Consider the following 16,531-nt stretch of genomic DNA (forward strand, 5'->3'; position numbering starts at 1 on the left):
ATTCTGGCAGAAGAATTATGACAAACAGTGCTAACACTTTGCACCACACGATAACACAGACTTCTATTTTTCTTCTCCTTTTCTTCTCCTCCTCCTCTTCTTCTTCTTCTTTTTTTTAATTTTCAGAGTAATTTTACCCAAAGTATAAATCATGTGATTTTTATGATAATCATGAGACAGGCAGAACAAATAGTGCTGTCCCCATTTTTCAGGTGAGAAAACGAAAAGCAGGAAAAGAAATTGCACAAGGAACTAGTTTGTAACGCAGGTTCTTTGGCTGCAGGTAGTCATTTTCTCCACTGATCGAAAGGAAAAATGGGCATAAACATGGACAGAAAAACCAGAGATCTTCAGACAGCCTCAGTAGCGACTTTGGAGATTCACTAGGCAATGGGCCATGATGGGCAGAAGGAAATACGTAGAGATGAAATCATCTAGTCTATTACATCCATTTTACAAACAGGGAACCTGGCTTGCCTTAGGCAGCTAGAAAGTATGAGAAGAGTCTAGGATTGACTGGCAGGAGACCTGAGTTCTGGCCTCATTGTGCAGGGTAAGCTTTGGACCAACTCACTTAGCCATTAACCTACAGACATTCACATTTGGGTGTCCCACGAGCTTTTCAAATTTATGTCCAAAAGTATTTCCCCCTTGCTCACACATTCAACCACCACCTTCATCTCCTGTGATGTTCATCTCAATAAATGGCCTACGGCAGGATCCTGGGACTCCTGCTCTCTTCCATGCCCCATGTCCTCTCAGTTACCAAATTCTGCTACAAATCTTTCAGATCCATCTCCTCTTCCCCATTTCTTCTGCCACTGTCTTATTTCAGGCTCTCATAGTGCCTGGCCTGAATTTGTTTACTACAGTTGCCTAACAGATTTCCTGGCTTCCTTCCACTTTGCCATGTTTCAATACATCTGCCACCCCACCTGCTACCACAGAGAGCTTTGTAAAACCGTCATTATCTGTCATGCTCTACTTATTATTCATTTGCTCTCCAACACCAACTACATGAAGGCTTAAGTCCCAATAGGCTGTCCCGATCTATTTGTGATTTGGTCTCTGCCTTCTCGCCATCTTTCACTACTCATAACTTCAACCAAGCCCGAGTTTTGCAGTTCCTGCACTGTCATCTTTGGCTTTGACACTAATGGTTCACTCTCCCTGGAAGTCTCTCCCTTCCCCTGCCCATTGCCTGGCTAAAATTAGCTCACTGTTCTAGACAGCTTAAGTTGGAATTTTTCCTGGCACTCCTTTTATGTGTCCCTTTTATACTCTCATAGCATCTTGTGCAAATAAAAGAGTCACTATTCATCCTGAACTGTGTTTACTCACACATCTGTGTCCTATACTAAACTCTGAGCTGTGGGATGGCAGGGACAGCATTCTGTTCAGTGTTTGGTATTGAATGTTCACTGAACAAATATTTGAGGACTTACTTTATGCCAAAAATTATAGGTATAAGGGATATAGCAGTGAAGAAAGCAAAGACACTCCTTGCTAGCGAGTGGAAGGTGACATAGTAACTAAATGAACAGATAAGCAAGAGAATATGAGAGTGAAAGGGCTATGTAGAGAAATTAAATCATGATATGAAAGTGAGTGAGTGGCTACTTTAGGTTGGGTTAGGTCAGGAAGTTCCCTTTGGGGAAGTTAAGATTTAAGCTGATAGGTGAATGCCAAGTGCCAGGTATTTGGACAGGACATTCTAGCAGGAAGAAACATTCCACCAGTTCAAAGGCCACAAACCAAAGGCATAATCTTGTGACTTAAAGCAAACTTAAAGTCATCTCCCTGCGGGAAAGCAGTGAGGATGGCGTCAGAGAGGAAGGCAGGAACCATATTATGCAAACTTTGTAGGCCAGAGTTTTGATTTTGGTCTGAATGTGATTTATATTTTTAAAAAGATCTCTCTAGGACTGCTATGTGGATATTGGACTGTCAGGAGTGGAAACAGAGCCTAGTTTGGAGGGGAGAGTGGTGGCTTGGATAGGGTGGTTGCAGCGATTTTGGAGGTGGACGGATTTGGGGTATATGAGGGAGAGTGGCCAGGACCTGCTGCTGAGCAGATGAATTAGGCTCAGAGCACCCGGGTAGTTACTGGGGTACAGAGCAGCACTCGGGGACCTCCAACAGACGGAGGGCCTCGAAAAAGTCCCTCGCCTCGGCAGACTCCCGGGAGAGCTCAGGTCGGGCCGCCTAAAGGAGCCCCGCCCAGTCCCGCCACGCGAGGCCAGGCCGCGCAGGGACGCAGAGGGAGCCCGCGGGCGGCACGGCGCGCGCGGACTCCGGCCTCCAAGTGCTCGGCGCGGGGCTTTCCGCGTCCTACGGGCGTGGCCGGAAAAGGAAGTCGGCGCAGCAGTGGCCGCCCCAGCAACAGCGGCGGCACCGGCCAAACCCCGCCACGCGCCCGTGTCCGGCGGGGTCACGGAGGCAGCCCCGCGGAAGGACCCGGAGCCCGTGCCGGCCGAGCAGCGCTGCGCCGCCAGGCGTCCAGCTGTCCAATGGGGCCGCAGCGGCGGCTGCCCTCCGCCGCGGCCGCCCTGGTCTGGGGCTTCCTGCTCCGGCTGGTAAGAGGGGCGGGCGGGCGGGCGCTCCGGCCTCCGCGGGGCGGGGCTGGGCTGGGGCTCCCGTCGTCTTCTCCTCCCCACCTCCTGGGCTCCCGCCCGAGCTCTGCTGGCGGCTCCGCGGCCTGCCCCTGGTTTTCCCTCATTCCCCTCCCCTTCCCATTACTCCCTTTCCTTCCAGCCTCTTCTTCATTCTTCCCACCAGCCTTCCACCCCCCCCCCCCCGCCCCGCCACCAGTCCTGTCCTTTGAAACCCCCAAAGGACCTGCCCACCAGAGAGCTCTCTGCGGAACCCCTCCTGCTATCTTGACCTTGGTACTTCTCTATAGTTTTTCACTGTTCCGGGCATTTAAAAATGACCTCTGAGATTTATCGTCTAGTCTGTCCAACAGCTGCTTGACCTCTTTCCTTCTTGAAAAAATGTACGTGACCTCAGGAAAGTCAGCAGTTCAAGGACTGCACTTTAATTTAATTGCTCTAATCCAGATTTTTTTCTTCCTCCTGAATACGTAGGAGGAAGGGTTTATTTGATTCCATTTTGGGGGACTTTGGTAATAATAATTTAAAATAACTTTTAAAAGAACACACCAAAGTGTAATGACTTTAGTGGTTTTTAGTTCTCTGCTTACTTTAAAAGGAGAGAGGAGTAGGTTAAATAAGAGTAACAAATATGTGTCCACAAGTTTCTTTTCATAATTGCAGAAAAGTGGTGTTTTAAAATTCAACATCAAACAACAGAAGCTTCAGTGGGTGGTCAGGAACCAGAGTTCAGTGGTTCAGTTTTTGTTTCTTGTAAGTTTCACTTAGGGAATTTCAGGTTGGAAACTTTTACGAGTTTTATTTACGCAGAATTTGTAGGGTGTATGCCTGTCTAGTTCTTTCTATTAGAATGTGTACTTCTCTGAAAGAGTATGTTTTACGTACTTTCCGGTTCAAAGGATTACTATTAGTAAACATATTCAATATGAAAGTGTCATTAATATTTTTTAAGAAACCCAAAATCAAAGCCTAAAATGTATTAGTGCCTTTGGTGTATTGAGAATTTGCTAGGCAACATTAGTAACATGAATGAGATAATGTATCTAAAAATTGCTTGGGGGGAGTACAATATAAAGAGAATAACAAAGTAGCAGTGTTAGACTGAATCTTTGAGGTGTTGTTTATCATGTAATTGGATATGCCCAAAAAAAAAATTCAGATAGTATGTAAATGCACAAAAAACTATAACCTAGATATAAAACTTGTCTTGAGTGCTTTTGCACTCATTTTCATTTCAATGTCTTAAGCTAATTGCAGGGAATATATGTTCTCTATCACATTCCCACTAAACCTTTCTCAGCACTAGTAATCAACCTAATAATATATCAGTTGTTCATAAACTCTCATTGAAATTCTTATGAAAGCTCTGAACCCTTTCACTGAAAAATGTAGGCAGAATTTTCATATAATTTCAAGGGCTTCACAAATCTAAAAGTTGTCCTTGTTCTAAATTGTAGCTAGCCTATCGCTCCCACATTCTAGATTTTATTTTTGTATTGCATGTATGTGTTTTGTTGTACCTTACTGTATTGATCTTGTGTTCCGTACTCCTCAGTCCCAGGGTTGTGGGGACTGTGAGAGAGGAGGAATCTTTCCTCTACCCTCAAGGTTTTTCTGTCTGGTCTAATAATCAAATAAGCATCAGACAGATTAGCAGGAGAAAATAGGGAACCCTGCATACAGGAGAGTCGGAGACCCCAACATGCACGAAAGATTCGAAGACAGAAAGGGAAAAATGGATATAGAAGACATTCTGAGCTAGGAATGAGGTAGGATGACTCAGGGACTTCAAAGGTCATTTAAAGATGGTGATAAGAAAAAGGAGACGTTTAGCAAATAGAAGTTTGCCCTGCTGTACAGACAGGTCAAAAGAGGTTGGTTATCTGTGATAATCTTCCAAGGCCCCTAATTCAAGTTCTTCCAGGTAGTCAAGGAGGGGCAGGTGTTTTTCCGGGCCCACAACGAAAATTGCCCTTAGCTCAAAACAATTCACATACCACAAAGGCACATCTTGGGGCAACTAGCTCTGAAGTCTTACAGGACTCAGTAACATTCTTTCACTCCACACGTATTTATTTAGTGTGCATCTGTTGTTATATGCCACGTACTGTGCTGGTGACTGAATAAAACCAACAAGATCTTTTTCAATTCAATAAACATCATTTTCAGTGCCAACTAGTAATATTGATTTTCTATTTTTTATTGATTTCTCAGCGGTTGGTTTTCCCCTTGACCCTTTAATTTTCTGAAATGATCTCTTTCTCATTACTTTTCCTTGTTTTAGGAACTCAAATAAATCTGGCATCCTTTTCCTCAGCAAAAGCTCTCTCTCTTTGCTTACTTACTGAATACCTACTGCCTTTCCTACAACTCTGGTGGTTTTTGTTTGTTTTGTTACCCTTTTCTCCCTGAAGTCCGTGTTTATGCCTCTTCCATAATCTTACAGTTCTAGGTGACCTCCCTGAGTTCATTTGAATTAATAATGTCAGCTTAATCATTTAATTTTTCCTTCCTGGGCTTTTGAAGCTGGCACTGCTGGACCTCTTTCCCCTTAGTCATGTAAGAATGGGGCCAATACACTTATCTAGAGGCAGCACGTCATCTCCAGAAACCACTGTCACATTCTTGTAGAAGAGGCAGAGGGTTTAATATTGGAAAGACCCTTCAACATCATCATGTAGCCTACCCTCCTCACCTTCTCCTTTTCGCATCGGTGACCGTACTGTGTATATGGAACTCAAGCTGCTGCACATCTGGTTATTTTAATATATTCTAAACCGATTAAACATTAAGTCTAGAATTTAAAAGTGTGCCTGGCAGGTAGTTCATTCTCTCTTGGCCTTGCCATAATTCCATTTCACATTGACGCTTCCCAAGTGCACCCAGCCCCTAGCCCCACTCTTAGACCTTTATTTCATAGTGTTATTTGGTCATGGTCACCGAGTTCTGTTTCAAAGACATTGAGAGGTGTGGCCTGGATCTGTTTTCTAAATTTCTTCCAAACTCACTGAAGAATCCAAAATCTTTTTCATAATGTTTTTACAAAATTTCTGTTCATTTTTTCGTAATTTCAAGAAATGTGAAGTGTTATATAGACTTTTCTGTTACTACAGTGAAGTGATCATCGGGACCCCCAGCAGAAAAATCTCTTGCAGAAATCTGTATTCCTTTGGTATCATATACCAATTCAAAGAATCTTCTTTAATTCCTTCTCTTCTGCCCGCCTCTCTTAACATCCACGGTACACTAGGTGTGTTCTGCTGCCCAAACTATCAGAGAGAGACAGGCTGAGCTGCTGTGCTGTGGACTGAATTGTGGCCCCACCCACTCATGTTGACACCCTAACCCCAAAAATGATGATCTTTGGAGATGGGGCCTTTGGGAAGTAATTTAGGTCAGAGGGTAGGTCATTTGTGATACGTAGGATTGGTGGCCTTATAAGAAAAGACACCAGAGAGCTTGTTGTCTCTCCTTCCCCGCCCCCATGTGAAGACATGGGGAGAAGGTGGCAATCTACAGGCCAGATAGAAAGCTCTCAATAGAAACCAACCATGTCGGCACCTTTATCTTAGATTTATAGTCTCTAGAACTGAAAATAAATTTCTGTTTAAGCTACCCACTCTATGGTTATTTTCTTATGGCAACCCAAGCTAAGACAGATTTTAGTACCTGGAGTGAGGTGCTGCTGTAACAAATACCTAAACATGTGGAAGCAACTTTATAACTGAGTAATGGGTAGAGGCTAGAAGAGGTTTGAGGTGCATGCTAGAAATACAGACATTAGACGCGATTTTGGTGAGGTATCAGACAGAAATGAGTAACATGTCATTGCAAAATGAAGGAAAGTCAGTCCTTGTTATAAAATGGCAAAGAACTTTGCTGAACTGTGTTCTAGTGTTTTGTGGAAGAAAGAATTGTGAGCAATGGAATTGGATATTAGCTGAGGGGATTTCTAAGGAAATTGCTGATGGAGTAGCTTGGTTCCTCCTGACTGCAAAAGAAGAAAGAAGAATTGAAGAAGGAATTGTTAAGCAAAAAGGACCCAGAATTTGAAGATTTGGAAAATTCTCAGGCTATCCATATGGCAAAAAAATGAGAAAGCTTATTCTGAAAAGAACACTAAGGGTGTGGCTGAACAACCATTTGATAACAAATTGATGGTATTATATGATATGAAACACTACCAGTTTGAACTGAAGGGGACAGAAATGGGGCAAAATGAAGAAAGGTTGTTGGACTTCTTGGATTTGACAGGATGGGATGATGTGAATATGCATTATTCTTCAGGAAGATGGAGAAATGGTCTCGAAGGCAATTATTGAGAGAGCATCAGGGCCACGGCCTCATTTTCAACAAGCCTTGGGCATTTGCTGGGAACCTTAAGGCGTGGAATTCCACAGAGCCAAAGGAGTGGGACCACCCCACAGAGCTATGTGGGTGATGCTGCCGCCCTAGTGGGCCTGGAAGGTGGGACACTGAGCCAAAAAAGTTTATTCTTGAGCCTTGAGATCTAATGGAATTTGTGTTGCTAGATTTTGGACGTCATTTAGTCCCAGTATCCCTTTGTCATTTCTGATTTCTCCCTTTTGGAATGGGAATGTCTACCCTATGCCTATCCCACCATTATATTTTGAAAGCTCATAACTAATCTGGTTTTGCAGGTTCACAGCAGGAGAGTTTTGCCTCAAGGTGAATTGTATCTTCAGTCTCATCCATATCTGATTTAGATGATATTTAGATGAGACTTTGGAGTTTAGAGTTGATCATGGAATGAATTAAGACTTTTGGGACTCTTGGGATGGAATGAATGTATTTTGCATGAGAAAGATGAATTTCGGGGGCCAGAGGCAGAATGCTGTGGACTGAATTGTGTGCTTCCCAGATTCTTATGTTGAAGCCCTTCCCCTTAATGTGGTATTTGGAGATTGGGCCTTTGGGAGATAATTAGGTTTAGAATGAGGTCATCAGGTTGGGCCCCTTATGATGGGATTGTTGCCCAGCGTGCCCTCCTTCCTTCCTTCCCTCCTTATGTGAGGACACTTTGAGAAGTCAGCCATCTCTACAAGCCTGGAAGAGACCCCTTGCCAGAAATCAACCATGCCAGCATCTTGATCTTGGGCTTCTAGGCTCTAGACTGTGGGAAAATAAATATCGATTGAGCCATCAATCTGTGGTATTTTGTTACGGCAGCCTGAGCTCACACATGCTGGTTTTGTCACATTCCTTTAACTTTGAGATTCTTCACAATTTTTCTTTTATCTTTTCTCCTCTGATCTGTCTGTAGATTCTGCATCCTATTGTCTGCTTTCTAAGTCACTGATGGCAGTGTTTTCTTCTTCCCCAAATGCAACTCCTACGTATGTATCATCTTTGAAACTCAAAATAATCCTGAGAAGTTTCAGGAAGATTATGACTTATCCTAGATCATATACGAAGTCATAAAAAAGAGGTCTAGAACCCAGGGGTTCTTGACATTTATTGATATTTTTTCACAAAATTATGTGCTAATGATTTTCTTTTGTGAATCAAAAATATATGACAAAACTGATTCGGTAAATTTCTCAATTTATTTATTCATAAGAACCAGAATTTGAAGATCTGGAAAATTCTCAGGCTATCCATACTGCAAAAAATGAGAAAGCGTGTTCTGAAAAGAACAGTAGGATGTGGCTGAATAAGCATTTGATAACAAATTTATGGTGATATAGGATATTTTCTGGGATCGTGTCTCGTGAAACTGAAGAATGGAAGCACGGACCAAGGAGAGGCGAGGAGTTGTAAAAGAGGATAGTTTATTAAAAGTAAAGAGTCGCAGCTCACGTAACGAGAGGGGGTCCCGAATGGGGGTGTCCAGTGACTGAGGCGAAAGTTCTTTTATACCTTCCCTTGCCTGCTTGGGGAAGGGGGCTGGTGCCGCCTAATGGAATTCTTTATCAGGTTTGTCCTGTTTGCCAACCCTAAAGGGGTTAACGAACCAACCCATTCCTAGCTATCAGATCCTAAAGGGATTAACGAACCCATTCCTATCTATCAGATCTGTTCCTTTGTCCAGCCAAAAGGGATTTATGAGATAATTTATTAACCTCAAAGTGTGTTCTCATATCTTTGTCCTGGAGTGAAGGAGACATTCCAGAACCTGGAGTTTCAGGATATGGCTGCCTTTTATTTCATCAGGGATCTCCCTGTTGACCTAACAACATGCTAAGTAACCTGTCTCAATGGGATTATGTGAGACAAAACACTGCCAGTTTGAACTAAAGGGGACAAAGATGGGGCAAAATGAAGAAAGGTTGTTGAATTTCTTGGATTTGACCAGATGGGATGATAGAACTACATGGCTTTTGAAGATGCATTATTCTCCAAGAGGGAGAAATGGCCCTAAAGGCAATTCAGAGATCATTGGGGCACTGGTTTAAAGATAGGAAAAGTCATGTTTATTATGTATTTGATAGGTTTCATGTTTATTATGTATTTGATACATTTTTTGTTCAAAATCACCTGAAATTGAGTCTGTTTATAAAAATCTAGACCATAACACCTCCAGGTATAGCCATTTACCCCAAAATACTAATTTAAAAAAAAAAAAGTTTGATTGCCTTAGGCCAGAATTTGCCAAACTTTAGCATGCTCTTTGGTCTTAAGTCAGCTCTGATTTGTGCATTTATATTACCTGCCTGACCTTTTAAGCATTTGAGTTTGTGAATTCTAGTGTAAATCATAAATTCTCTAACAGCTGAGATATGTCGTTAAGTAGTAAGATTATTTATGGACAACCAGGAAGAAGGCTGGATCTAGGTAGCAAGTAGAATATAAGCCCCATGAAGGAGAAACCCTATCTGACTCATTCTCTACAATACCCCCTAGCACCTAGTGGACTACAGACTGTTGAATGAAAGAATGGTTACTTTGTCTCCTCTCTACAACCTAGTACCTCTTAGCCTGTACATTGCATGTCCCCAGATTCTCCAAGTATGAGGACTGATTCTGGCTCTGCTTTATTCCTATGACCCACAGACTACTCTGATTCCTGGTTGATGCCCTAGCTCCCACTGAGCCACTAATTAAGTAATAAGATTATACTTAATCTCTGTGTGTCTGGGTGTAGTCACTTTTAGTGCATCATTTCCATAAGTTTTCCATAAATACTGGAAGTAGGAGTAGAAACAATGTAGATTGTCTTGATTATGTAAGTTATTAGGGAGGAAAGAGGCATAGAAAATATATAATAGTGAATGATCAGAAAGTTATTTAGGCCTGTGTCATTCAGACACACAACCCCAACTCTTTCAACTCTTACTGTATTACTATTGACTTAAAACTCACTCCTACGTAAAGAGAAAGATGATTGTAAAGAAAGGGACACTTCCTGCATTGCCACAGTGTAAAGGTAATGCAGGTGACTGTAGCTCCTGGGCATTTATTATTCAGGGATTATTATACTGCAACAGTATGTCTTCTGTTTCAGGGACTATAGGTTTGTAAAGAAAAGCCACAGCCCTCATATTTGGTGTTTTAAAAATAGAGGAACAGTTTAATTTGTAGATTTTATGAAGAAAGGTTGCAGGGGGTTAATTGGAGAGTTACAGTCACATTCACATACTGCCCCTTGAAACTGAAGGCTTAAGTATATCTAATGGATGACGATACAAATAATATAAACCAGATTTAATTGACAGAGAGGGATATGGGGAAGCTGGGACCCAGTAAGGCATATGCTGAAAAGTTTTGAAGGAATTTATGAGTGAAAGGGGGGAACTGCTGGCCAAAACATGAACATTGGCTATACCAGCAGACTGCGGGTACAGATACGACTGTCACCTCTTGAGAAAATTCCTAGAAGGACCTCAGTAAAGTCTAGAAGATTGGCGAGTTTTCACTGTTATTCATGATGAAGTCTAACCATGTGTTCTGTGGATCAACATCAAAGTATCACCTGGAAGCTTGTTAGAAATGCACTATCATAGGCCCTACCTAAGACCTGCTGGATGAGAATCTGCACTTCAACAAGAGCATTAAAGTTCAAGAAGCTCTGATCTGTAATAAAAAGTAAGAAATTGCTGTGCAGATTACTCATCTCCAGGAAAAGAGAAGAACCACCTGTGACTAATCTGTTAATGTTTTTTTAAGGGAATTAAATATATATGTGGATAAAGGTTAACATTGCATTGTTCGGAGCTTAATCTTGGTGAAAATGGGCCAAGATACAGAGTCCTGACAGACCCAATGGATGGCATAGATATCAGGGTAGGGGTAGTATGTTAGATAAATTTTTAGCGAGAGAAATGTTATATTCAAAAGGAATGTGTGAAGACTTAAATGTGGAACATAGATCCAGTGCTGGAAGATACCTTCTGAAAGAGTAAAAAGGGTAGAAGACAAATTGACCAAACTTGTGAGCCAAGGTCAAAGAAGAATCCTCGAGCTGTGCTGTTGGCTTGGACAGGAGCAGAACAGGCCTGTTTACAGTAGGTTAATACTGGGCTGGTGAGTCAGCATTAGGAGGCTGTGGACACAGAGGCCAGGAATTCAAATGCCCATGGTTGAAAATACCAGGAGACTGGAGTGTAAAGCATGGATGTAGGCCCATGAGGCAGGGACTTAAAAGTCAGAGCAAGACTCAGTGTAAGTACACTGATGAAATAAAGGCCCTTACACATGTTCCTCTGTGTAAGGTCTGATTGGTCTGGGAAATGGGGAGACAGTACACCTGCAAGGATGTAAGTATAGTATGCACCGTTATAGGTCTTCAGACTTTTTTTGGTAATCATTTGACAGTTGTCCTACCAAAAGCTATTTAGGAGAAAAATTATCAAAAGAATGGGCAACTATAACTTTAAGATAGATTTAGCCATCAGTATCCTTTGACTTGGAAAGAAGATGATGGAATATGACTGAAATCAAGTTATCTGGCTGAAGTAAATTAGGAATTGTTCATGAACAACAGGCATCCCGTGAAGTTTTAGGTGAGGTTAATTTGAGTGAAGAAAGGAAGTACTGTTTCACACGCGGGGCTGGTAAACTTGCTTTCCTCGTATGTGAGCATCAAGTAAAATGCATTATGTACAGGCGCTGGTGTGAGATGGATGGTTTGATGGCCCTGAAGGACACTTGATTCCATGACCAGTGGTTGTAGGAACCAGCGTGAATAGGGAGGATTTGGGGCAAGCGGTAAGGAGCAGTTGTCATAAGGAAAGGAATTCCATGAAACTCTAGAATCCTAGAGTTGTGGGTATTTTGATGACTACAAAGAAAGGACTTCGAGTTTGGGATATTTAAGATGTGGGAGGAGCTAATTGGGTATTCGAAGAATTTGAATGATGGTAGGAGACCCATGCCAGTGTCATGGAAGAGGGAGTTGACTAATGCAGAGATATCTGTGACCAGTGTTTAAACTGGAGCATGATGGTTGGCTATGTGGTAGGTGCTTGGGGATCTGGCTGCATGAAGGAACAGAGTGACACCAGGGTTGAAAGGCTGCTGCTCTGGGTTTTGGAGAGCTCCATTCTCATCCTGCCCCCAGAGGCCACTTCATTTTGCTCATTTTGGACCTGTTTGAGCTATAAAATGAAGAGATTCAATTGTTATCCCTAAATCCCTTCAAACTCTTGATACTGAGCTTTTTACTAAGAGAATATTGTCATTACTGATTGAAAATGTAAACAAATGTCTTTTAGAAGTTGATTAGCCATAGAAGACCAGACTACAGTTGATTACAGGGGGAAATTCAGATGTTTCAGAGCCTCTAACTTGGAGGCTATGGAGGAAGGTTCCCTGCCCTCCCAGCACCACAGGGTCCTTGTCAGATGATCTCACAGCGCGGGACGAGTCTCACCTGATTTTGTGCTTATACCGTTTGAAGGGACACTGAATTTCAAGCCTTTTTCTCTATGCTTCCCAACTTAATTCACTCACAGCAATGTGGTTTCCATTACTTTGTTGTCTTACAGCCTTGCTCTCCAGGTGTGGTTCATAGACCAGCAGTGTCTGCACCACCTGTGAGCTTGTCAGAGCTGTAGAATCTCACACTCGTACTGACCTACTGAATCAAAATCTGATTTTTAATATGATCGCTAGGTGATATGTATGCACATTAAATCTTGAGAAGCACTGCTCCTAGAGCTGTGGTTCTCAAACTTTAACAAGCAGAATTTCCAGAAGGACTTGTTAAAAATAAACTGCCCAAGGTTTCTGATTCAGTAGGTCTGAAATAGAGGCTAAGAATTTGCACTTTTATCACCCTCATAACCGCTAAAGCTTTTACTAGAAACTCTTTAATCACATTCTGCTTGTGGTTATCAGTTTAAGGTTTTATTTTTTTTTAATTTATTTTCAATTACATTTGACATACAATATTATATTAGTTTCAGGTGTACAACATAGTGATTTTTATATAACTTATGAAGAGATCACCTCGGTAAGTCTAACCCATCTGGCACCATGTATAGTTATTACAATATTATTGACTATATGCCCCTATGCTTTATTTTACATCCCCGTGACTGTTTTTATTACTGGCTATTTGTACTTTTTAATCCGTTTCACCTTCAGATTTGCTTTTAACTTTCCCAGTGAAACTATAATTTCTTGTGTAAATTCTAAAGTGTACAATTTAGCGTTTCATTTGTGGGGGGAGGGGCGGGGCAGCTTTATTGAGATATAATTTACATACCATACAATTCGCCAATTTAAAGTGTACAATTTAGTGGTTTTTAGTATGTTCATAGATATGTACCACAGTCAGTTTTTAAATATTCACATCACCTCAGAAAGAAGCCAAATAGGTAGAGCACAGATGATTTTGGGGGCAGTGAAACTACCGTGTTTCCCTGAAAATAAGACCTAACTGGACAATCAGCTCTAATATAAGACCCGGTATTATACCTGGTATTACATTATATCATATCATATCATATCATATCATATCATATCATATCATATCATATTATTTTAGACCTGGTGTTATATTATAGTAGTAAAATAAGACCAGGTCTTATATTAATTTTTGCTCCAAAAGACGCATTAGAACTGATTGTCGGCTAGGTCTTATGTTCGGGAAAACATGGTATTCTGTATTCCATATGATACTGTAATGGTAGAGACCGGTCATACATTTCCCAAAACCTATGGACTGTACACCACGAAGAGTGAACCCTAATGTAAACTATGAACTTTGGGTGGTAATGATGTGTCAGTGTAAGTTCATTGATTGTAACAAATATGCCACTTTGGTGCAGTATTGACAATGGGGGAGGCTGTGCATGGTGTGGTAAGGGGGTATATGGAAACTCCATAATTCCTGCTCAGTTTTGCTGTTACCCTAAAGCTGATCTAAAAAATAAAGCCAATTATTTAAAAAAAGAAACCCCATAACCTTTAGCTATTACCCCCATTCCCACATTTCACCAAATTCTAAGCAACCACTAATTACTTTGTATTTCTTTTGTATGGTACAAGTACTTGGCAAGGTGCTAGATGTATTATTAATAATAGTAGTTGCCATTTATTGAGAGCTTAAATGTGTGCAAACAATTACATCATCTAACGTAATCTTCATGACAGTTCTATCAGGTTGACATTTATTGTCATCTCAAAACTGGGCATGTTGAAGTTTAAGACAAGTTAAATGACTTGTAACATACTCGTAGCCAGTAAATAGTCAAACTGCTGTTCTATATCCCAGGTCTCTAATTCTGAAACTCGTGACATCTATTGCTAATAAACTGAATTTTTGAAGATATACAATCTCTATGAGAAATTTTACTATGATATTTTAAAATGTAGTGGAAGTGCTGAAGTTACTTAGTTTTGTTAACTTGCTGTGAAGTTTGCCACATGCTCCACATTCAATCTAACTATTCTACAATATGTATGGCTATACTTTCCTCTTTTGTACTAATCTTCCATTAAAATTTGTGTTTGCTTTAATAATTCCTATGTCAATGAGTTTTGCTTTTATTTTACCAGTGATTAATTTTCTGCTATTTGTAGGGAAGATTATAATCCCTTTATTGCAATAAATCTTACTCGTATTTGGACATCTACTTCCGTGGACATTTAAGCTTTTTTCTAATCTCTTAGTTTTTGTAATTATAAAGGTAACACTGAATATATTACAGTTATGTAAAAGGAGATAGTATGTCTGTATCAATATGGAAAATCTAATATATAAAATTTTAATTTTAGAAAAGCTACAGAGCAGTATATGTCATATGATCTCGTATATCTCATGTTTAAAACAACCTATATATATTTGATATGTATATCCTAAAAATTCATAGATAATGTCTGGAAAGATATAAAAGAAACCCCTAAGAGTGTGACTGTGACAACCAGGATGAGAGGAGAAGGACTTTATACCTTTCTGTTGTGTTTGAATATTTTTTCCATTTTTAAGTTTCTCCCGTCTTTTCACACCCTCACCTTTGCCTTTGTCTACCTCTCTCTTTTTTTTTTTTAATAGCCTCTTGTGTCTCTCTCCACATTCTCTTTCAAGCTCACATAAATATGCAGATACATAAATGTACTGATACGTATAAGGAGCTTTAGGAGTCATTTTATTTATAAAAATAGGATTATACTATAAATATCTTCCTGGAACTTGCTGTTCTCACTATGGACATCTGTTTCTACAGGTAGATCTAGCTAGTTCTTTCTTTTTTAAATCCAGATATTTTACTATTTTTTTAAATCTCTAAGCCTCCATCTTGCCTAGTTCTTTCCTTTTAATAGCTGTGTACTATGCATACCAGAATGTAATGGGCTCCTTATTGGTGGAAGTTGTTGATTTTTTTTTTTTTTTTTTTTTTTTTTTTTGCTATAACAATACTGCAGTGAATATCCTTATACATTTACCTTTGTGCATTTGTGTAATAACATCTGTAGGATATGAATGAGAGGATTCTATGTATTAAAAGATTTTGATTGATACTGCCAATTGTCTATTGTAAAGGTTATAGCAATTCAGTAGCATTGTGCACAATGAGAACGCAAATCCTGATCTGAAAAATATCATTCCTTTCCAAAAGGAGCTTAGTAGAATGGCTGGTTCCAGATCTGTGGCAGGTAAAGGATAAAGTCAGCCTAGGACATCTTGTGCCAATAAAAAAAAGATGTCCTCCAAGATTAATGGGGTCTTGTCAAAAGGATACAAAGAGCCAGCTGGAAGAAGCTCTACTGGCTAAATTTGGGACAATTTGAACATCAAGTGAATAATTGCAATCACACTACAGTGAATTTTTAAAAATCAATGAGTCTCTAGTGATACTAAACAAAAGGTGGTAGAGGAAAGAGTATAAAACTCTTTTTTAAAGAATACTAGCTAATAAATGTAGAAGGAATGACAGTATTAAAAAAACATTCACCATTTTGCAGCCCCCAGTATAATATATATAATGAAATTCAGGCAGGGATCATCACGGAGTCTTAAAAAACTAGGTGAGAGGAGGTGGAAGTGTTCATTGAGTACTACAGATTACTTACTAATCACAAAGGGGGAAAAATACAGCTTGACACTGGAGAAATTTTGCAGTTACTAAGTTCATCAACTAATCAAACTTGGCATCATTAATAGGGGGACATTGTGACATTATGTGCCTTTTTTTTTTTTTTAAATTGGGGAATATTGTGTTTCTCCAGGGCCCATCAGCTCTAAGTCGTCCTTCAATCTAGTTGAGGAGGGCACAGCTCAGCTCCAAGTCCAATCCCATTTTCAATCTTCAGTTGCAGGGGGTGCAGCCCACCATCCCATGTGGGAATGGAACCGGCACCCTTGTTGTTGAGAGCTCGCGCTTAACCAACTGAGCCATCCAACCGCCCCTCAGGAAGTTCAGCGGCAGCTTGTTGTCTTCAGTCTAGTTGCAGAGGGCACAGCTCACTGGCCCATGTGGGAATTGAACCAGCAAGGCTGTTCAGAGCTCACG

At 40.6% G+C, this 16,531-nt stretch overlaps 1 protein-coding gene across 3 annotated transcripts in view; it reads left to right on the top strand.

Moving 5' to 3' along the window:
- The first annotated feature begins 1,807 nt into the window (after positions 1-1,807).
- Positions 1,808-16,531, top strand: part of SPPL2A (signal peptide peptidase like 2A) — a 47,776-nt gene continuing 33,052 nt past the window's right edge. For 2 of the 3 annotated variants that reach the window (XM_074327748.1, XM_074327747.1), the window contains exon 1: positions 1,808-2,576. In XM_074327748.1, coding sequence (XP_074183849.1) covers positions 2,511-2,576 — 66 coding nt within the window. In that variant the 5' untranslated portion in view covers positions 1,808-2,510. Of the gene's footprint in view, positions 2,577-12,973; positions 13,027-16,531 lie in introns of all 3 variants that reach the window. The other variant, XM_074327749.1, reaches the window with a different exon arrangement.

Source organism: Rhinolophus sinicus, linkage group LG03 (genome assembly GCF_036562045.2).
Source record: "Rhinolophus sinicus isolate RSC01 linkage group LG03, ASM3656204v1, whole genome shotgun sequence".
In the NCBI taxonomy this organism is placed as follows: Eukaryota; Metazoa; Chordata; class Mammalia; order Chiroptera; family Rhinolophidae; genus Rhinolophus; species Rhinolophus sinicus.